Source organism: Adiantum capillus-veneris, chromosome 1 (genome assembly GCF_014529385.1).
Source record: "Adiantum capillus-veneris isolate H3 chromosome 1, ASM1452938v2, whole genome shotgun sequence".
NCBI lineage: Eukaryota > Viridiplantae > Streptophyta > Polypodiopsida > Polypodiales > Pteridaceae > Adiantum > Adiantum capillus-veneris.
Window position 1 is genome coordinate 191,074,979 of NC_140931.1, and position 23,673 is coordinate 191,098,651.

At 42.1% G+C, this 23,673-nt stretch overlaps 1 protein-coding gene across 2 annotated transcripts; it reads right to left on the reverse strand.

Annotated features, from left to right (window-relative positions):
- Positions 1–18,602: 18,602 nt before the first annotated feature.
- On the reverse strand, positions 18,603–20,784 carry LOC147466215 (uncharacterized). 2 transcript variants are annotated; one of them, XM_086513519.1, is made up of 4 exons: positions 20,597–20,784; positions 20,165–20,185; positions 19,309–20,078; positions 18,603–19,207 (listed from the first exon to the last, which is right to left on the reverse strand). In XM_086513519.1, the coding sequence occupies exons 1-4, from the start codon at positions 20,685–20,687 to the stop codon at positions 18,773–18,775; spliced, it is 1,317 nt and encodes a 438-aa protein (XP_086369645.1). In that variant the 5' UTR covers positions 20,688–20,784; the 3' UTR covers positions 18,603–18,772. The 2 variants fall into 2 exon arrangements, with proteins under 2 accessions (XP_086369645.1, XP_086369635.1); XM_086513509.1 differs by lacking the exon at positions 20,597–20,784 and adding an exon at positions 20,446–20,589 and having other exon boundaries at positions 19,309–20,185.
- Positions 20,785–23,673: the final 2,889 nt, after the last annotated feature.

Consider the following 23,673-nt stretch of genomic DNA (forward strand, 5'->3'; position numbering starts at 1 on the left):
GATCGGCATACAGGTAGGTGCATGTAACTTGCTAACACGTTGAGATGGTTTTTTGCAGGTGATGCTAGCCTTTTTTCACATTTATGGTGGTATATGTATGACTATAGATGTAGGGATATCTGAGCATTTTCACTTTAGTAAATTCAGTACTGGGAACTAATTTTCAACATTTTTCTCTTTGTTAAATAGATGCATAATGTTTGAACTTAGTGTTAAGATTATACTTTGAACGTACTCCAAGATTCTTTAAAAATAGAGTCTTAATCCTCACATGAGGGTCTCGAATGAGATGGCATTGGATTGAACTTTTGAAAATTGATTCAAATTACAAAGGAGATGCTGTCCGATTTTTTCTAGAATTAAAGGATGTAAACATTATCGCAAATAAATAGCTCATTACTTTAAAAAAATCATCTTTTTTGTGGCATGTATGTCTCCACCACTTGCACCACTTGTTCAATCACAATGGTTTCCTATAGCTTATTAATTATATTCCAAGATTTCTAAATGCTCATGGCATGTTGACCCTTTGCATTCAACTCGAGCATCCTACAAGGGACCTTTTTTCTCATGTTATCGATAAAGAATCCAAGCCATCATGATCAAATTGACCAGCATGAATTTCTTAGTTATGTGGCCCTTCAATCATATATGTTGGACGAGCTTATACGCGACAGGTAGTGCTATCTCTAGTATGTAGAAGGTCATTTTTGGCTCAGACATAATGTGCTATGTGTGTGTGTGTGTGTGTGTGTGTGTGTGTGTGTGTGTGTGTGTGTGTGTGTGTGTGTGTGTGTGTGTGTGTGTGTGAGAGAGAGAGAGAGAGAGAGAGAGAGAGAGAGAGAGAGAGAGAGAGAGAGAGAGAGTTAGCAAGTGAGTGTGAGGGAGAGTGAGAGGGATGCACAAGTGGAAGTGGCCCAGCCTTAAAGAAAATAAAACACAGTTTGGTTTGCTATAACCTTCAAGTGTTTTGTCTTCAAATCACTACCGCTATACCAGCAACTATGGAGCATACACAATGTAGAATATAGAAAATGCAAGGTACAATTTTTATTGGGTTTACCAAATTGACCCAATGGGGAAAATACATCTCCATGTAGAATATATTTAGTGACTGTCAAAACATCAATTGTTCGGTGGTAGAGCGTGAATCTCATAAAATATAAAATTATTTCGATGCAGTCACTATAAAAAACTTTGAAAAAAGAATATAAGCTATCTTAGGGTTTAAGGTTTCCATTCCTAGCCATCTCTAGAGTAGGCTTACATGTGGACACTTGATAGCTCCATTCCCTAGACAAAGTATTGAAGACATGTGCTTTACTAATAATTGGCTATTGGATGAACATGTTCTCCTTCTGACTTAAACTTGAAAACACATAATATAAGTGTTTACATGCCTGGTATGGTTTCCTGTATGCTACACACTCTAAGACGTCTTTACACGTGCATGCTGGAAAATCTACACCTCGTACATATCCACATGGTCATCTTCTCCATGGCTTTAAGCTCACCACTTTGAAAATGTTGTGGACCACTTGGGCTTGAGAAATCTTGTGATTCACACTTGTCTTCATAGCTAAATCCAAACCAATTTTTTGGGTTGCTTTTATGGAAATTGAAGTAAGATACTCACCTTAAGTACCATCATGATGCTAGAACGCCTAATTTTATCTTGTGGTTTTTCTTGTTCTCCTCTCAAGTATGTTTAAAAGACCTTCACTTGTGAAGTCTATCTTTCTTGATCATCCAACTAGAATTTGCCATCCATTACATTCCCCTTACTACCATAAAAACATGTTGCACCGCATTCCAATTTGTTTGCACTTTGCCTGTCATGAAGTTAAAGAATCTGTAGGCTTGCAACCATGTTTGTTCATTGCTTTATTTAAAGAGTTCCAAAATAAGGATTGTGAGTCCATGTTCTCATTCATTTTTCACACTGCTAGGCTAAGAAGGTCTTGTATATTGATTCAATACAAAAAAAAAATGTCAGGCCAAGGGCCAAACCAATGGGGTCACGGACTTGGCCAGGGGCCGGCTGCCAGTGGGAACGGGTTCAGGCAAGCTGGAAGCCTATAAAAGGGAGGTTGGGCAGATGGACCGGGTCTGGCAGTACATTGGTTTGAGATTTCCCGGCTTGGGAAGGCCAATTGCATTTGAAAGCAAGAAGCTGGATTCAGCACAGCATAATTACTCTGCTTACGAACGAGAGCTCTATGCAATAGTGTTTGCTTTAAAGACATGGCGACATTATTTTTATGGTGCACAGTTTGAGATTGTGTTTGACCATGAAAGCATCAAGTGGTTTACACAACAAAGTGATTTGAAGGGTCGCAAGGCCAGGTGGGCTGAGATTCTTCAGGAGTATGATGCCAAGCTACGATATCGCAAAGGGCGGTACAATGTAATGGCTGATGCTCTCAGCCGAATTCCAGAGATCGACTTGGGGCATGTTATTTCGGCTGCAGGATTACACATCGATCAATCCAAGGTGGATGCCATTCGGAGGTGGCCCTCTCCCAAAAATGTGGAAGAGCTCCATATTTTTTTAGGCTTTGTAGGTTTTTATCGTCGATTCGTTAAAAACTATGCCCATATTACTGTTCCCATGACAGATCAGCTGAAAGCCAAGGGCAAGAACAACAGCAAAGTTTTGACAAACTTAAGGACACATTAGCCACAGCTCCTGTTTTGGCTATTGTCGATCCCTTAAAGCCATTCGTTTTGGAAACGGATGCTAGTAATCGTGCGATTGGAGCAGTCCTTCTACAGGAGGGAAGGCCAATTGCATTTGAAAGCAAGAAGCTGGATTCAGCACAGTAGAATTAGGGTGTGTGTACCGACGAACGCGGACATTCGACGTCGAATTCTTTATGAATGTCACGATAGTCCAAGTGCAGGGCACTCGGGAATTAAGAAAACTTATGCACTCGTAAGACGACAGTTTTACTAGCCAGGTTTGCATGGGTATGTTCAAGACTATGTCTTGCATTGCCAAAAATTTCAAGTTAATAAAGCAGAGCGCCTGAAAGCAGGAGGACTCTTAGATCCTTTAGAGATTCCCCATGGTAAATGGGAAAGTATCTCCATGGATTTTATTGTGGGTTTACCAACCACTATTCGAGGACATGACTCGGTATGGGTGGTCGTAGACCGGTTGACTAAACTTTTTCAGTTTATTCCAACCAAGTCAACCATTAAGACTCCAGAATTAGCTAAGTTATTTGTGGTGGACAATCTTTACAGGTTGTATGGATTGCCAAGTAACATTGTGAGTGATCGTGATCCCAAGTTTAACAGTCATTTTTGGAGGGCTGTTTTTAAACGATTGGGTACACAACTTAATTTAAGTACGGCTGATCACCCTAAAACAGATGGTCAGACTGAACGAGTCAACCAAGTGCTAGAGGATATGCTACGAGCATACGTTAGCAAGAAGCAATCAGATTGGGAAGATTATCTTCCTATTCTTGAGTTTGCATATAATAGTGCTAAGCATGTTACAAGTGGTTTTATTCCATTCATGCTTATGTATGGCTTTAGTCCATTCATGCTTATGTATGGTTTTCAACCTAGATCACCAGTGATGGTGGGGTTGGCAACTGAGAAGCTCCAACAGGTCAAGGAGTTTCTCCAAGATCATATGGAAATGCTGAGACTTCCTCGTCAAAATGTTCGACAAGCACAGGATCGGTATAAGAAGTATGCTGATGAGAAACGTCGGCAAGTTACCTTCACGGAAGGGGAAGAGGTATTTTTGCATGTGCCAGAGCATTCAGAAAGTCTGAAGACTAGGCCTACACCCAAATTATCTCCACGTTATTGTGGGCCATTCAAGATACTCAAGCGAGTTGGTGATAGGGCCTACAAACTTCAGTTACCTGCGCACTCTCGTGTCCATCCGGTATTTCATGTAAGTCGTTTACGTAAACGCTTGCATGGGGACGACAATGTTATCTGCCAGCAGATATTGGTTGATTTCACTGAACCTCCCATTCAATCGCATGAACCTAAACGCATTTTAGATTTTCATGAACTACGTACTCGTCAACATGTACGTAGTCAAGCTTTAGTCAAGTGGAAAGATCGACCTGTGGAAGGTTCCACTTGGGAAAACATTAGTGTTCTTCAGAAGAAATTCCCCACTTTTGTTTTCGAGGACGAAAACGCTTCTCCAAGGGGGGAGTAATGTTAGGCCAAGGGCCAAACCAATGGGGTCACGGACTCGGCCAGGGGCCGGCTGCCAGTGGGAACGGGTTCAGGCATATAGGCTGGAAGCCTATAAAAGGGAGGTTGGGCGGATGGACCGGGTCTGGCAGTCCATTGGTTTGAGAAAAAAGACTTGACAACGGTGTTTTACAATGAATACCATCGATTTTGGATGAGCATTCTACCTTATATCATACAGCCTTTCCATCCTTTGAAAAATATCACAAGTTTTGAAAAAATTCCTAACGTTATCCATCATAGATAGCCACCATAGTCCTGCTTGCAAATTTTTTAAATAAGTGATGTCAATGAAAAAATGCCCTCCATAGCTCCCACTATGAGCCTTTTTAATCACTATGAACCTCTGTAATCACTTTCATTCTTCCTTGCATAAGCATACACCTCTGAAGAACCTCATCAATGCCCTATTTGTACAAAGCTACTCCTATGATGGTGAACTTCAGACTCTTGAGAATTAGCACCTTCTTATTTACCTGGGACCAGTCTTCTGAAACCCCCCACTTGAAGGAAATCATACACATCTTGCCATTTTAGCATCAGGAAGAGGATGGGATCTAGGAGGGCCTCCTTATTTTCCATGTGATTTTGGAGGTGATTAACATTTTGACAAATAGATATACATCATGTGTGCAAGAATGGTGGGTGTGTACCCCCCCCCCCCCCCCCCCCCCCCCCCCCCCCAACACACACAAAAAAAAGAGGGTGGATAACTTTACAAATTTTGACCTTTCATAACTCCTACATATGATCTCCAATTTGAGCAGAGATTATAGATCTGTAATCTGCACGTCGAGCTCTTTCCGTAGATATGTTAAATGATATTGTTTTTGCTTGCTATATTTTAAACTTTATTTTAGCGAGAAATTTGAATTCAAATAAACTAGCCATTTTGCTTGTTTGAATTCAAACACTATCCTTTTATTGCTTCCTTAATACTAGAGGTTTGACTCCCTTAAATTGCCCAATAAACATGCCCTCCTAGACCCCATTCTCTTCGTAATGATGTATTCCTTCTGTACTCCTTGATAAGAACTCTGCACCATAGTGAGTCTTGCCTAGCTTATGGAAGATTATGAACTCAAACTACACCAAGAAAATCATCCATCTGATCAATCTCCCTTGGATAATGACTTTGTTGATCAAAAATAGAAGAGTCTAGGCATTAAGATTTTTGTAATCCCTACATCGTCAACTTCCCATTCTTCTTCGGTACCACTACAATTGAAAACAACCAGTCATTCCTTGCCACTTCAATAATGAACCCAAATTTCAAAATATTTTTGATCTCTTTATTTACCTTCTTGGCATAATTGGGACTTATTCTATACCTTTTTAGCCTTATTGGTATGGCATTTGATTTCAGTGGTATCCGAGGTTGGCACACTTCTGGATCGTCACCCTTCAGAATAGTGTGCTCCCATGCAAATACATCTTTGTACTTTTGAAGCAAAGCTTTCGCTTTCTCTTTAATCTTTGGCTTCATATGTTTGTTGATCTTCACCATTATGGGATTTTCATTTGTGCCAAGATTCCACTCCTCAATCTCTTGATCATCTGGAAGTAGCCAAATTGATTTTCTATTTGGCTAATGAATCTGCTTCTTTTTCAGTTTGAATACCAGTTTCATACTCATTGAATCGATCTCCTCGCTCTACAAGTCGAGGCTCCATTTCCGTCCTTTCCATAGCCTGGTATGGATTCAGGCTGTACTGGTTTGACCATACCCTAATTCTTGTTTGAACTCTTGCTTCTCTTGGTCTGACTAATCTAGCATGTGCCCATCAAGTTGAATAGTTCTTTCCCTAGAATTTGTTTTTGTAAATTGATTAGGGTATTGTCTTCCTTGTCTTTCATCTTGCTCCTTATCCATCTGAACAACATTTAAATCAATCTCTACAATTGGAAAAATGTTCATGTCATTGATTTCTTCTAGCTTCTTGTATTACTAGTTCTTATCTGAATTCTTCTACTAGGCTCCTGAATAGTCAATGTCTAACTAGCTTTTACTACTTGAGAGTCTAGTTTTTTCCATTTCTACTATCCGTTTTGACATCTCCTCTAGTTTTCTTGCCCACGAGCCTTTATGCTTGCCTTTAGCTTTATCATCTGAATCGGAGCTTGAGTCAGACTCCTCACGTGTTGTGTCACTATCACTGGAATCTCTTCTACTCTTATGACCCTTTTCCTTCTTGGCCTACTGCTCAAGTTTTAAATCTCTCTAAACTAGATCATTAAACTTCTTGGTTGGGGCTAGAACCTCCTATTCCCTCAGATTCTTGCTTTTGAATCCACTGAGGAACCAAGCTCTCATTCTTTTTTTTGATGCGGGTTTATGTAAATGTTTAGTCAGTTCCTTGATATTTTCAACATAGCTTCAAACTGACAATATTCCCTGCTTGATTCTATCCAATTCACATAGGATATCTTTGTCACCCATGTTATCAGAATATTCTAGTCAAAAATATTTCATCAGTCTACTGTAAGTCCTTACATGGCATGATGGGTAATGGTGATACCATTTCCTAGGTACATCCTTTAGTGTTTGAGGAAAGTACACTTGAATATGGACATCTGGATTATCCTTCTTACCCCCTTGAATACTGGAAATGAAATATTCAAATCAATAGATCATTCATGATGTCTGGATTTATCTTTTGACTGATTTGTGCTCTCTAGTTTGTCTTTTGCTATAATGATATGTGTCCACGTCCCATTTGTCATTGTCATCTATCTCAATCATAGTATGTGGTTCTAGTTCCTTTTTGGTTTCCACTTTGCTGATCTTTGAATTTTCTTGATGCCTTTGCTGTCTTTAGTGTGCTTTTGACCTTTGCCCTTATCCTTTTTTTTCTTGAGTTCCATTAGAGTGAGAGCGCCTCTTCTCTCTCTCTAAATGCCTATGCCTAGACTAATAAGAATGTTGAGAATATTCCATCTCCTCAGCATTTGATTGATCCAGGTTCATATCCATCTCCTGACCAGGTTCAATGTGAGTGCCAGACACTCAAACTCACTCCTCAAGAATGGTTTGGTTCCTCCATGAATCGTATTTGTAAAAAAAATATTTAATGATATATAATATGGTCATTGATTTTACACTTGAAATAGAAACATGGGGGTTATAATGTGCTACTAAAGAATTGTCCAAGGCACCATGTTATGGTACCACCAATACATGCTTTGGGCCTAAAGCTGATTGTGCCATTTGTAATCCATATGATGATGCTGCGTTATATTGATTATCTACATGTATGTAAAGAATCTTTGAATCTGCTACAATTTGATTATTTGCATGTATGTAAAGAATCTTTGAATCCAAACTTTTATGAAGCGTATTCAATATGGCTACAAGATATTGGATACATACCATGGTGATGTGTTGTTAGCAGTATACATAGTGAACTTGCTTCATGGTTGGTTGATGTTTTATATGCAAACATGGTTTTATGTTGATCAAGAGTTTGGGTAATTGATTGTTATCATACATATGTGGTATTGATGTGTGTGAACACATTTAGGACCGTCGATGCATTTTTCCCTCACTAGCAGGTTTTTTCCCCGTGCATTGTATATACGTCCATCACTCTAGGGCTAACTCATCTTTCCATTGTGCACTAAGAGATACTACTCTCTTTTGTGTGCCTTCAACTTCTTCATCTTCTCCAAGTTGTGTGTGTTTTCCTACAACCTTATTTCCAACATTTAGTATCAGAGCAGGTTGCATCCTCCCGGGCATAATCGCTGTGCTAGTGTCCTCTCGGGCATAATCGCCAACATCACATGCCTACTCACTTTCTCAAATTTGGATGAGCTTTGGTGAGCATCAACTGGTTGAAAAATACTTTGGGTAAGCTCATACAGCTTAATTTGCTCATATTTTCCATTCGGGCTCATTTCGGCCTCCTTTTCCACTACATGCAATACTACACAGGCAATTTTGTCCTTTTGTGCAAATTTTTTGTCAGTGCCATTTTTTGTGTAACATGTCCCTTACAATCTTCTTCGAGTTGTGCTATATACCACGTGTCGGCCTTGCTTCATTTCTCCTCTTTTTGGGTAGTTTTCACATTAGGCGCAGGCACTCGCCATGGGTGATAACAACACATATGTGTTCAAGATGTTTGCTGGTGAGGATAAATTGGATGGTGAAAATTACCCAATGTGGGCTTACCTGATGCAACATGTTCTTGTGTCAAAGGGCGTTTGAAATGTTGTGTAGGCATTGATGTACATCCTGGTTTTGTGGATATAGGCGATGTTGAGGATGTTGCAAGTTTTGGTGGCACAATTGTTGTTGCTAGAGCTGTTCTGCTTACAATTGAGCAGACTCATTGGGACGTTAGAGATGTGCAAGCTCATGCATTAATTGCATTATCTACAAAGCACACTAGTACTTCTCATATTTTCTTAGTTAAATCAACTAAACATGCTTCAGATATTTTGGATGGTGTTTATGCAAGTTGCAATGAGACTGAAATTGCATCGCTACATAAAGAGCTAGAGTCAAAGATTATGCACGAGGAAGATGACATGGACACTTTCCCTACTAGTATCAAGGATATAAATGAGCAACTCATTTCTGCAAGCGAAGTCATTCTTGATGCTTTGCCGGATTCTTACCAGAATTTTGCTATTACTTGGAGACTTATGATCGAACAAAATCTTGATGTTTCCAAGGTTGATGCATTATGCACATTGCTGTTGCAAGAGTCACTTTCAAGAAAGAATAGGGATAAACAACATGCAATTGAACATGCTTTTGTTGCTGCTCAAAGAAGAGGTGGTAACAACAATGTAGCCACTTCTCATGGTTCTTCGACGAGTGGAAAATTACTTGTTCCTAATGCTTTTACGGCAGCACGTCGTTGTTAAGTATGGAGCCTGATTTACCCTTGTAATTTTCTGTGGTAAAAGCGCACATTTGTAAGGCCCCCATTATGAGGAGAAGCCATCGTGCGTGAAGGAAAATCACTCACCGGAAACCAAAATTTTCACGGACAAGAATCGGGGGCAACTTTAAAGGCCTCAGGGGCGAAGGCCCCCGAGACTTTTTTTTCGCCAGAATATTATGGCCGGACGGCGGCCGGAAAGTGGTCAGAAAACAACCGGTCGGTTGGCCGATGGCCGGTAGTCAATGGCCGATGGCCGGTGGTCGGAAGTCAATGGCCAGTGGCCGGTGGCCGAAGTCAATGGCCGGTGGCCGAATTCAAAAGCGGACTTGTCTTCTCAAGGGCGGCCACACATGGGCGGATTGGAGGGTCCGATTTGGACTTATTCGCACAAGGGTGGCTACACATGGCTGTCTCTCATAAGAGAGGGCAGCCCTTTTGTCCTATAAAAGGAGGCCATTTCTACACACATGTCATAGTGTGAAGTTGATGCAACAAGGTGAGTGTGAGGTGGTGAGAGTGAAGCAAGGCGGGAGCTCCATTAAGGGTATAATCCCTTTGTAAACTACTTCTTGTTTTGAAGTACTAAAGCCATTTAGTGGCCGCTTTCTCGTGGACGTAGCCCACATTGGGTGAACCACGTATATCATGTGTACTCTCTCTCTCTCTCTCTCTCTCTACTCTATAATCTCGTGTATATAAATCTGTCTCTCTCCATTAAGTAATCTACTCAATTATCTATTTAGCTACGTCTTATTTCCTAACAACTGGTATCAGAGCAAGGTTTGCTCGTAGCTAAATTATCTCAAGGAAAGGATTCCTTGAATTGAGTGGGAGTTATGGCGGAGGAAGGGAAGCTCAAGATTGAGAAGTTCAACGGCAAAAACTACCAACATTGGAAGATGCAGATTGAAGACTATCTCTACCAGAAGGACCTCTATTTTCCACTAGGCGGTCTTGCGAAGAAGCCTGCAACAATGGCAGATGAAGCATGGATTGTCCTTGATCGAAAGGCACTGGGAACAATCCGGTTAAGCTTGGCGTCAACGGTGGCCTTCAATGTTTCGGAGATGAAGACCACGGAGGACTTGATGAAGTCACTTGACGACTTCTATGAGAAACCATCGGCATCCAATAAGGTATTTCTTATGAAGCGCTTGTTCAATCTAAAGATGGTAGAGAATGGTTCAGTTGAAGAACACCTAAATGACTTTAACAAAAACATAAGTCAACTTCGATCAGTGAAAATCAATTTCAATGACGAAGTGCGAGCTCTCCTTATACTATCATCTCTACCGGATAGTTGGGACAGCCTTGTGATGGCTGTAAGTAATTTTATCTCTGGCACAAATACTCTTAAGTTTGATGATGTTGTGGGTGTTCTCCTAAGCGAGGAAATGCAAAGGAGAAGCACAGGAGAATCATCAAGTGCTGCACTATCAGTGGAAACAAGAGGAAGGCTTAAGGAGAGGTTCAAAAACCAAAAGGGTCGTGATCGCTCAAGGCGGAGCAAGTCACGCACAAAGTCAGTTCTTGAATGTTGAAACTGCGGCAAGAAGGGCCACGTCAAGAAGGATTGCTGGTCCAAGAAGAAGAAGGAGACAGAGTCTCAAGACAACAAGCCAACATCGGAGGCCAATGTGGCAAGTAAAGTAGAGCAAGATGCTCTAATTCTCTCATTAGACAATGTGTTTAATTCCTGGATAGTAGATTCTGGGGCTTCATTCCATGCGACACCACACAAGCAACATTTCCAAGACTACACCAAAGGTAATTTTGGGTATGTATACTTGGGAGATGATGAAGCTTGTGAGATTGTCGGCAAAGGTACAATTTCTGTCAAAACTGCTAACGGAAATGAATGGAAGCTTAAAGATGTTAGGCATGTTCCTTCTCTTCGCAAAAATTTGATCTCTACAGGACAATTGGACGATGAAGGTCACAACATTGCATTCGGAAACAAACGGTGGAAGATCTCAAAGGGATCTTTGGTGGTTGCCAAGGGTGAAAAATTCGGTACACTTTACTTGTGTACTGTTAGCACGCAACCTTCAGCTTGTGCAGCAACTACAGAAGTTGACAGTGCGGTGTGGCACTACCGGCTTAGGCATATGAGTGCCAAAGGAATGCAAATACTTCAAACAAAGAAGCTTCTACTAGGTTTGAAAGAAGTGGACTTAGAGTTCTGTGAAGATTGTGTTTATGGTAAACAAAAGACGGTAAAATTTCAAAAATCAGGAAATGAAAGAAAAAATAAAAAAGTTGAGTTGGTTCATTCTGATGTTTAGGGTCCTGCAAGTACACCATCACTTGGTGGCTCATTGTACTATGTAACATTCATAGACGATGCGACTAGAAAAACATGGGTTTATGTCATGAATAATAAATCCGATGTATTTTCCATATTTCAAAGGTGGAAAGCCTTTGTGGAGAATGAAACAGGTACCAAGGTTAAATGCCTCAGATCCAACAATGGAGGCGAATATTGCAGCCAAGCTTTTGAAAGCTTTTGTGCTAGCAATGGCATTCGGAGGCAAAGGACAACCCCAAGGACACCTCAACAAAATGGGATTTTGGAAAGGATGAACAGGACAATCATGGAACGAGCACGAAGCATGCAGCTACATGCAGGCCTACCGCTTGAGCTTTGGGCGGAAGCTGTAAGTACGTCTGTGTACTTAATCAATCGGTCACCCTCAACGGCATTGGATGGGGGAGTTCCAGAAGAGGCATGGACAGGTAAACCGGTGAATTATGCATTTCTCAAAGTGTTTGGGCATGAGGCTTTCATGAACATAGATAGAAGCCTAAGATCAAAGTTAGATGCAAAGTCCAAAAAGTGTTTCTTTATTGGCTATGGAGAAGGAGACTTTGGGTATCGCCTATGGAATCCTGAAGATGGTAAAATCTTAAGGAGTAGGGATGTAATTTTTAACGAACAAAATATGTACAAAGATTACTTGGAAAGAAAACAAACAAAAGAAACAGGTGATGAGTACATGGAGCTTGAGGACGGTGAAGACTCAAGGACTGCAAACGGTGACAATGTGCAACAACGTCAACCAAATGAGGAGCCTCAACCTATTCCCCGAAGATCTACAAGAGCAAGTAGACCTCCAGAAAGGTTTGTTCCTTCCTTCAACCATCTCTTGATCTCAGATTCTGGAGAGCCGGAATCATATGAAGAAACTATGCAACATGAATCCAAAGAAGAATGGACAAAGAACATGCAAGTGGAGATGGACTCACTACATCGCAACCAAACATGGGAGTTGGTTGAGTTGCCTAAAGGTAAGCGGGCACTTCAAAACAAATGGGTGTACAAGCTAAAGGAAGAAGAAGGTGGGAAGAAAAGGTACAAGTCTAGGCTTGTGGTAAAAGGTTTTTCTTAAAAGAAAGGTATTGACTTCAATGAAATATTTTCCCCTGTTGTAAAAATGAACTCAATTAGGCTTGTCTTAAGCCTTGTGGCTGCTCATGATCTAAATCTCGAGCAAATGAATGTAAATACGGCATTCCCTCACAGTGACTTAGAGGAGGAAATCTACATGCTTCAACCAAAGGGGTATGAAGTAAAAGGTAAGGAGAAAATGGTTTGCAGATTAAAGAAAAGCTTGTATGGTTTAAAGCAAGCATCAAGAAAATGGTACTTGAAGTTTGATCGATGGATGTTGGATCATGGATTCACAAGATGCAACTCGGATCACTGCGTCTACATGGAGAATTTGGGAGATTGGAAATTCATCATCCTAATGTTGTATGTTGATGACATGTTGATTGCAAGTGCTAACATGCAGGACATCAAAGACCTAAAAGAGGAGCTGTCCAAATCTTTTTCAATGAAAGATTTAGGTGCTGCAAAGAGGATACTTGGTATGAAAATATCAAGGGACAGGACGAAGAAGACAATAAAGCTATCTCAAGAAGATTACATCAAGAAGGTTCTAGAAAGGTTTGCAATGCAAAATGCAAAACCAGTTTCTACACCTTTGGCTGGTCATTTTAAACTAACGAAGGATATGTGTCCAAAGACACAAGAGGAGATAGCCTATATGTCTAAAGTTCCATATGCTGCAGCGGTAGGTTCTCTAATGTATGCTATGGTCTGGACAAGGCCAGACATTGCACATGCAGTGGGAGTTGTGAGTAGGTTCATGGACAACCCAGGTAAAGAGCATTGGCAAGCTGTGAAGTGGATACTTAGGTATCTAAAAGGGACAACAACAAATGCTTTGTATTTTGGAGGAACTGATATTTTTCTAGAAGGGTATGCTGATGCAGATATGGCAGGTGACAAAGATACTCGAAGGAGCACTACTGGCTATGTGTTCACGGTTGGAGGCACAGCAATAAGCTGGGCTTCAAAGCTGCAGAAAGTGGTTTCACTTTCTACCACGGAAGCAGAGTATGTAGCAATGACGGAGGCAAGCAAAGAAATTCTGTGGCTTCACAGATTCTTAGAAGAGCTTGGATTCAAACAAGACAATTGTGTCTTGTACAGTGATAGCCAAAGCGCTATCCATCTTGCGAAGAACTCAGCCTTTCATTCAAGGACAAAGCACATTGAGGTGAGATATCACTTCATACGCACTCTTTTGGAAGCAGGACAACTAAAGCTAGGAAAGGTGCATACAAGTGAAAATCCTGCAGACATGTTTACAAAGGTGGTCAACAAGGAGAAGTTGAGCTTTTGCTCGTCTTCAATCGGCATTCAAGGATAAGAAGCCAGAATGGAGAGCAGTCACAGGTTTGGTTTGGAGATCAGTCTCCAAGTGGGAGATTGTTAAGTATGGAGCCTGATTTACCCTTGTAATTTTCTGTGGTAAAAGCGCACATTTGTAAGGCCCCCATTATGAGGAGAAGCCATCGTGCGTGAAGAAAAATCACTCACCGGAAACCAAAATTTTCACGGACAAGAATCAGGGGCAACTTTAAAGGCCTCGAGGGCGAAGGCCCCCGAGACTTTTTTTCGCCGGAATATTATGGCCGGACGGCGGTCGGAAAGTGGTCGGAAAACAACCAGTCGGTTGGCCGGTGGCCGGTAGTCAATGGCCGATGGCCGGTGGTCGGAAGTCAATGGCCGGTGGCCGGTGGCCGAAGTCAATGGCCGGTGGCCGAATTCAAAAGCGGACTTGTCTTCTCAAGGGCGGCCACACATGGGCGGATTGGAGGGTCCGATTTGGACTTATTCGCACAAGGACGGCTACACATGGCTGTCTCTCATAAGAGAGGGCAGCCCTTTTGGCCTATAAAAGGAGGCCATTTCTACACACATTTCATAGTGTGAAGTTGATGCAACAAGGTGAATGTGAGGTGGTGAGAGTGAAGCAAGGTGGGAGCTCCATTAAGAGTATAATCCCTTTGTAAACTACTTCTTGTTTTGAAGTACTAAAGCCATTGAGTGACTGCTTTCCCGTGGACGTAGCCCACATTGGGTAAACCACGTATCTCGTGTGTACTCTCTCTCTCTCTCTCTCTCTCTCTCTCTCTCTCTCTCTACTCTATAATCTCGTGTATATAAATCTGTCTCTCTCCATTAAGTAATCTACTCAATTATCTATTTAGCTACGTCTTATTTCCTAACAGTCGTCTAGGAGTTCTTGTGAAAATGGCATAAAGAAGATGCATTGCCATTATTGTTAGACCAATGATCACTTGATTAAATAGTGTCCTAAATTGAAAGCAAAAGAGGCCAGGAAGAAAGAGGCTAGTTCCACTACAATGCAACTATTGTAGAGTCTTTTGTGAAAGGAGATTGTGATGCTGATGGAGAAGTAGAGTGGGCATTTCGTGTAGAGTGCACTTATGATCCTTCTATCCATGATGCATGTATGTCACTTATTGCGGATTCTCATGTGTGGTATTTTGATAGTGGTGCTACAAAGCACATTACCTCACATCGTGACTTGTTTACCTCTCTTGAGGTTGTCCCTTATGAAAATACAGGAACTTGTGCCAACAATGCCTCTTATCCGGTAAAGGGAGTTGTAAAGACTGTGTAGGCTGTTGCGAATGATAGTTCTTTCACACTTGCTGATGCACTTTATGTATGTGAGATAAAAAAAGAACCTTTTGTCAGAATCTACACTTGCTAGACATGGTCTTGTGGTCAAATTTGTGGATGGCAGATGTATAGTTCATGATCTCAATTTTGGCGATGAAATTGTTGCATCTGGTATTTTATGCCATGGGTTGTGTAAGCTCACTTTGTATGAAATGTGAGGGGATTTTTTTGCAAATGCAGTTGTGGATTCAATGGCTGTTTCAAATGCAAAACTTTGGCATGCATGTTGGAGAGGGGGAATGGGAACACATGCGGAAACACAGCAGATTTAAAGCCTCTCTAGCCCAAGGAACTCACTACACCGCACTCCTCTCAGATTCACCTTCAAGAAACACAAATTTCCCGGCTAGAAATGCACTAGAACACGTACCAACATGGCTCGGATAACTCAAATTCACGCCACACCCTTCCAATCACGACTACACACAACACATCCACACAACTGCACTATCTCTCTCCCTCTTTACACCACCACGCACACTGTTCAGGGCACCCAATCGTCACGTCGACACAAACAAATGCCGATGCACAACAGAGTAGAGATACAACAAAAGAAAAAGGGGAACGGGGGTATGAATTGCACTTGGGATTCTTTGTTATGCCAAGCTTGAGTACAACTTACTTCTTCTCCTTCCCCGGATTGTATGAGCTCTCTCCTTCTTCTCCACGCTTCTCCTTTTTGAGAACTCCCCAAATAAAAATTTTCCCCCCTATATGTGCGTTTGCACCTGCTTTTGCTTTTTTTACTGGTTTGTAGAGAAGGAAGAGCGGCTCATCAATGCACTCAGCTTGAATGTTAGGATGATCTCTCTCAGTGGCTTTTAACACTGTGAGAAAACTTTGGTTACTTTTCCCAATAAAAGCATTTGCTCGAGATCTTGGAAACTCGATAAAGCTACATGTTGTTGGCTAGAAGTGGTCCTAGTTGGAGGACAATGGCAGAAGCACAATTGATGAGGAATCTCCGTGTAGGTTTCCTATGAGCTTTCAAGCATGGTGATCTTTGTAGTTTTGACACTTGCTTTTAGAGAGAGATGTCAATGTAGTGGATGATGATGATATGCTATCGTTGGACTCGATAGGTATGATAGATTGAAATTCTTCCATAGCCAATTTGAACAACCTTTTGGAGGTTTATACACGAGAAGTTTTGGACAAATTCTCACAATAATTCCCACATTGTGACTTACCTCAACATCATGAGCTTCTGTGCGGGAGGCACCGCATAGCTAGATGGGTACGATTGGGGGCAAGGGACCGCCGGCCCGGTGGCTGGGTAGGCGGTGCCTCTCGAGGAGAAGCTCATGATGTTGTGCATTGTATGAAAAACACTGAAAAAGAATCCGTTTTACTACATGAGAAAATTTCTAAATCTTCTTGTGAATTAATAACTCGAAAGTGAGCATATATGAGGAGCTGAGTGGCGCCCAATCTCAATGAGGAGGGCTTGTAGGAAGCGCCTATGGGTAGTTAGAGATATAGGCAGCACCAAGAGGGGCGAGAGATGGTACTGTTTATTATACATCAGTTGTATACCTTACCTTTGTAGAGCATTGGAAGATAAGGCACTAAGGCAACGTTTAAATTCAACAAAGCTGAGGAGCTCCTAGTTTTATTTGAAAGGTGCAAGGCTTGTGAACTTGGAAGCACTAGTGGCAGGTTCATCAAGTTTGCGTATCGCAAGAGGAGCTCGTGATGATGCTAGAGAGTCATGTATGTTGAGTGCAACAATTCCGAATCACAAATAAAAGTCTTGCTCAGCTTTTAGCTCAGGATGTGGTTTCTCGGAGTGTTGTGTGTCTTATGGCTCTAAGGACATTCATGCCATACCATTTCGGATCGACTTGATGCATGCTTCATTGTGCCCATTGATGCATCTATGTTTCAATGTTGTCAAAGAGAGGCACCATGAATCATCTCCAAAGACATTGTGCTCGTGAATTTCTCTAACATTATAACAATGTCTATTTTGTGCTTTGTGATCTTGAGAGCCTTGACAGATTACACAAGTTGGAATATGATCAAGTAAATTTGGATGACATTTTTGAAGATAAAGTGAATAGAGTTTATTACATGAAAATTGTTTTGATAGCTATTTTCTTGAGCCTTGTGAGGCCATCATTGTATTGTACAATTATAAGAGTGATGTAGCTCTTCAAAAACTTTCTTTGTGAAATTGATTGGCAATGGTGTGTATTTATTAAGCTTTTCTAAGCTATCCAAGAGGTTTGTGTTGCGCCTAGATTACATTATGTTGACAAATTATAATGAAGCTTGTCAAAGTTCCCCATGCTCCAAAGAAAAGGACATTTGGTGTATCTCACCATAGAGTGTTTTGCCTACACTAGCTTGTTCGACTTTTGCATGCTCATTATATAACAACTCCCTTGTATTAGATGAAAGGATAATTTGTCAAACATCTTTGTACAGGTTCAAACTCACCATACTTCTATAAGTATGTTGACCAATTTGCAAAAAAATCGAGTGAAAGAACTTCAACGAGTTTGCACATATGGCTTGCCCACAATTGAGAGTGGACTTTATTTGTCTAATATGTAAAGACATTAAACAATAGTAAAGAGCATTGTCTTGGTTTTTGAAATGTCAAGGTTTAACATCAAAGAACAAGCAAGGATTTGAAGGTATCCATCCATCATCACCTATCTTTTCTTCAAAGCTAAAAAATCCAACCAAACACTAAGGCTAGGCCACATACAGGCCAAAAAAGTTGTGATGAGATATACATGTGCATCTTCTCAAGGCACAATTGAACATGCTGGAAGGCATGGTAGAAAGTCACAATGTTCATCATAGTGCCTGAGAAATAAAGGAAAAAGAACATGTATGTGTTGCGTGCACAATCACAGATTTAACATAACAATCGTTGGAGTCTCAACGTGTTTCTCATGTTAAGACACTAGAGTTATGATGAGAAGAGCACATTTGGAAGTTTCGTAATGTGAAAAGGAAATGAAAGAGAGCCACCAATTTTTCCCTGAATTGAAGAGTGGAACGCAGATTTGCAGAGACATCAAACACACAATCAATTGTTGCATTCAGGGTCTTCTACAGCCAACTCAGTCCAAAAGCACACATCCAATTGTCATGTAAGAAGTAAGTCATGCCATGTGTTGTATAGACAGGAAAAATATGTGAACCTTTCGCATTAATCATTTAGTGGTACTAAAAGCCAAGGGGTCAAATTTCAATTCTGCAGGTTAATGAAAGGATAAACACAATTTAAAAAACCAACTCAAGTGTTAGGCAATTAAGCTTCTATGTGTCTGTAGAAGTGACACTGACCAGCCTACCATGAGATTTTAACTCACATACCCTGCACAAGCTAGCTTGAACCACTACGACAAACTGCCATCAGCATGAGCATGCTGTTTAAGCCAAGCACTCGATTCAAAACATCACATGAAAGAGGAAACTTAGCATAACCACAGTACAATGTACAAACTGCTAGCTTTCAACTTGCATCCGTGCCCTTCGTTTAACACACCTCAGAGCGACACGAATGCCCTAACTGTGGGGGGCTGGCTTCTTTTCATGTTGCGTAATGAGGGTGGGTAGTATGCTGTGGCTATTGCAAATGAACTCCACAAATTGCATCACCACCTTTCTGCACAGTGGGTACAAAGACACTATCACAATCTGTGGAAATGCCATATCTACTTGCTGTGTTTAGAAAGAAGCTAACAGTAGGAGCCAGAATGGTTGGGGAGCGCGACAGTAGAAAGAGGTCTCCGACAGGATCCCCATTTGAATCAAGCTTGCACGAGTAGACAAGGAGCGAGGAGTACCCCAAAAAAGGCAAGCCTTCAAGGGCAATGATCTGGAAAGGCTGTGTTGTTTGCTTCATCTTCAACATCATGTCGCCCCTCTGATCTGGATTTTGTATTGCTTGCCCTTTTGTGACTACTAAATTTGCAGACTTGTTTGTTAGCATTGCATCTGCCTCAATCATATCCGCCCACGGACCACCAATGCTGCTCAAGAGACCTTGAATCCTTGAAACCTGGAGAGGGACAAAAGGAATCATTAGAATTCCTTGTGGCAGGATCTCAACTAGCTGTTTTCAAAGGAAGAAATGCTCTATAATTGGACACAAGCACTTACTTGAGAGCCAAGCAGGTCAATTTCTTGCTCAATGAGAGTGGAAGCCTCAAAAAGAAGCTCCATATAGGTGGCATTCACCATGTGGCTCATAACCTGAGTAACAAGATTGTGACTTAGTGTGAGGTTGCCAATGGCAATAGTGCCGAGATCATGAACTTCGCTGCTCCCCAATGTGACTGTTGTTCTAAGGGCTCGAAGAAGGGGATTCAAAGGGCCGACCCCTTGACTAAGCTCTGCGGCAATACGAGAGACCACAGTAACGCAGCGAGCCAACCCATCAAGTCGCGTCTTAACACTTGCTACAGACGAATTGATTGTGGCAGATGCCTGGGTCAGTGTTGATGCATGGGATGGGAAAGAGCTTGTTATGTCTTTTGCAATAGAGTTAATACGAAGGAGAGCCTCCGAAAGCTTGCTAGAAGTGTCCATCATAGCACACATACGAGCTGCATTGGCACACACATCTGAAGCTGAGTATGAGATTTTTGACAAAGCGGAGATGCTCTCCATGCCCACCACTTGAAGGCCTGTGTTTTGTACATTGATAGCGACCACACTGGTCTCATCTTCAAAGGGCGGTATGATGTCCACACTGAAGTTGGACTGGGCACACACCAATCCACCTTCATTGCGCAGCTTGTGGCGTGCTGTAGTCCCCACTTCATAGTAAGAACCTAATAATGCTCGTAGATCCAAATTGTCGATGGTTGGAGGGGTTGGGCATGTTTTAGCGGCCATCCTCCTGGTGCAATAATCATTATCAGGAGGCTCTATTAGAAAAGGTTGTGATGTTACACTTCTCAACACTGGTATGATCATGTTCAAGAGCAGCCACCACAACTCTTTCTGCAGTGACGCCTCCATTGTCCTTGCTTATCTGCACATGTAACGTCTTCGATCATAACAGGAACAAACATGCAATTCAATGTGAGTAGAGTGCATGGCCAGCATATGAGCAGTAATGATATCCATGATGCTAGGGGAGGCCCTTTATTCTTCAAGTTTATGAGCAGACTTCATGATAGCACATACGGTCCGGCGTTCAGTATTTCCTTAAATAGGAATATAACTCAGACCAAATAACTGTCTATTCTTACAGCTATCTCAGCCCTCTCTCTCTCTCTCTCTCAAACAGACCTCTTTAATGGTCACAAATTTCAAACCCCACTCCAATTAGCAGAAGGCTTTTCATCATCAATTCTTGGCGGAGAGCGCAACCAGCTCTGTGTGTGTGTGCGTTTTAATTTTCTTCGGTGGGGCGGGGGACGTGGAGAGAGAGAGAGATTACCTGTAGGAGGCCGTGGGCGGCGATTACTGATGAAAGAGGAAAGGCAGCAGGGAATCGGGGCAGGAAGGAAGGAGGTGCTGCAAGGCGCCATCGTCAACCTACTTCACCCAAAAGTACAACAAATGCAAACCTTGTGCAGCAGCTGAGCAACGCGAGTCTGCTGTTTATTTACTTATCTATTTATTTATTTATTTTGGAGGGGGCACGGGGCCTTAGCACGGGCACTTTAATGAAGCTCCAGCACTAGGATCTACGGTAGCGAAACTAGGACGCGGGGATCAAGGCACGTGCAGCCCTTGATTTCGAGGGTAAACTAGGACAAAATATAGTAAACTTGGACAGGCGAGGAGTTTGTCCAAGTTTATTTTATCATTTTATGGTTTGTCCACATGTCAACATCGTTGTCGCGAGCATAATTGTTAGTGCATTGGACTCACGTCGTCGAGTTCCTGTGTTTGCGATCGACGTCCATTTTTTTCCGCCATCCATTCGCCTCGAGATTCCTCCTTTGAATCCTCGCCGCGGATCCCATCTCTTTCCATCCGTGCCCTTTAGTGTTGAGAGGCGGGGGAGAGGGGTTTATAACCCCAAAACTGATGACGACCTTTAGATGTGAAATGGAAATCAATGATTAGCTTTTATGTGAATTCATTGAACTAAGATAATGTTTTCTAAAAAATAATGAAAGTTGTTTAAAGATTCTTTGAAGTATTTATCATTATATAATTTCCTTTTTTAATCCATTTATGAAGATATGATTTTTTGTTTCATTTTGTATCATGCACCATTCAATGCGTACTTTGTTGGCTTGCCATTGGCAAAGCCCTTAGCGTTAGATTGGTTTATTAAAGCTTTGAAGATAAGGTAATGATGGATTTGGCTGGTGGGTGTTATTTTTAATATTCTATATCTATTCTATTCCTATCTAAATTCTTTGTCCCTCTCTTCTTGCTCAAAAATTGAGATTCGGCATGTTAGCACTTTATGAGTTTCTTGACACGAGGAGTGCCGCTATCGTTGGATAGTGGTAGACAACGATGAGCACTCCTTGAAAGTTGAGTCATTGCCCCCCCCGGCCCTCCTCTCTCTCTCTCCCTCTCTCTCTCTCTCTCTCACACACACACACACAATGAGACTCATAGATCTCTCTTGCTAGAATTTGTTGCACTACACATGCTGTAGTCTTGAAAGGATTGTTGTCACCATGGCCCAGGTTGTGCTCTTTAAAGCAAATGCTAGGCCTTAAATTTCTTCTTAACGCTTTATCACAGTCGGAAGGAGAGTTATGAGGCTACGCAAACGCAGATCCTACTGTGTCAAGTATGTCGCATCTTTGCCGGCCTCGAGTTGAGGCCTCTAGTTGATGGCAAACAAAAAGAAAAATAGGGGCATTGATGGGGTAGATGGGCGAGGGTTCATAATACATGTCACATGGGAAGATGATAACATGTAAGCGTGCACATGTATGGATTGGTACGATGGGGATGAGGCTGCATGGATGAGGAGACGGTTAAGGAGTGAGCTCAACGAAGTGAGCTTTGGAGTGAGTTTTTTTTTTTCATCCCACCACCACTACCTCCCATTGTCGCCCCTCATCAACCATCACCACCCACCACCCTAGCCTACCACTAGTGGTTAGTGGTGCTAACTTACTACCACCATGTGCCACCTCTACTTCTACCACCATCGCCCATTGCCGCCCCTCCCTCCAGTGGAATAGTTAAGGACCTCTCTCTCTCTCTCTCTCTCTCTCTCTCTCTCTCTCTCTCTCTCTCTCTCTCTCTCTATACTTTTCTATAACGTTAAAATTCTCCTCTCTTTCTCTGTGTCTCTCTAAAAAACCCTAGATTTTGCTAGTGCCTTTGTTTTTTTTTTCAAATCAGACCCTCTTACCACTCCCCTTCTCTCCCTCTCATGATCCCTCTAACCCATTCCCTCTCTTGCCCCTTGTTTTCTCTCTCTCTCTCTCTCTCTCTCTCTCTCTCTCTCTCTCTCTCTCTCTCTCTCTCCAGCCCCTCTCTCTGGTCCCCACCTCTTTCCTCTCTCTGGTCCCCACCTCTTGCTCTACGTCCGCCCCTCCCTCTTCCCTAGCTCCGATCCTCCCCCCCCCCCCCCCCCCCCCTCTCTCTCTCTCTCTCTCTCCCCACTTGCCACCCCCTATTCCCTTTCTCTCTCTTTACTCCCACCACACCACCCCTCGAGTCCCTCCAACCCTAGAGAGAAATGAAACGAAATGGAATGAATTGTTATATTAACTAAAATGGAATGAAATGCTATATTAAAAATTTTCATAAGGCAAAAATGACATATGAGACCAAAGTGATATAGTCTTGGTGGATCTAATACAATGCATGGGTACAAAGGAAAATGAAAGAGAAAGAGAGAGAAAGAGGGGGGGAGGGGAGAGAGAGAGAGAGGGAGGGAGGGAGAGAGAGGGAAGGGAGGGGCCAGCGGGGGAGGGAGAGGTAGATAGATAGATTTTATTATCTCCTCGGACGTCAAATATGATATATGGGACCAAAGTTACATGTGATGTAGTATTTGTGTCGCTGATGAGTGATTCTTGATGGTCCAAAATTGTGGTGATGAAAGTCACAATGGAGAGCCTACACTATGGCTGGGAGAGGAAAGTGTGTAGGTCTAGGTCATGGCTGAAAATGTGAAGGAAGTAAGTTTGCGTGTGACCAAAAGTTGAGCACTCTAGAAGTGTGTGGTACTCAGACTCTCGAGCTTGCATTGAAAGGGGGGGGGGGAGAGAGAGAGAGAGAGAGAGAGAGAGAGAGGAGGGGGAGGGGAGAGAGACTCTGAGAGGGGGAGAGTGGAGTGTAGTTTCTTTTTTTTTTTTAAGGGAAAGAAAGAGGTGCTTAGGCCAAAAAAAAAAAAGTAATCCAAAGCAATAGCGATAGATTATATCACTATTGCTTTGGATGACTTTTTTTTTTTGGCATAAGCACCCTTTGCACTCCCTTTCTTTCCCTTAAAAAAAAAAGAAACTACACTCCACTCTCCCCCTGTCACAATCCCCCCCCTCCCCCTCGCCCGCCCAACCCTTTCCTTCCCTTGCGGACCCCTCTCCC

Excerpts from the sequence above, each read along its gene's own strand:
- LOC147466215 (XM_086513519.1), bottom strand. The coding sequence starts at position 20,687 with ATGGCGCCTTGCAGCACCTCCTTCCTTCCTGCCCCGATTCCCTGCTGC. Across the intron at positions 20,079-20,164 it reads TAAGCAAGGACAATGGAGGC|AGCCTCCTGATAATGATTAT; the intron begins GTCACTGCAGAA and ends CTTTTCTAATAG. Across the intron at positions 19,208-19,308 it reads TTGACCTGCTTGGCTCTCAA|GTTTCAAGGATTCAAGGTCT; the intron begins GTAAGTGCTTGT and ends GTCCCTCTCCAG.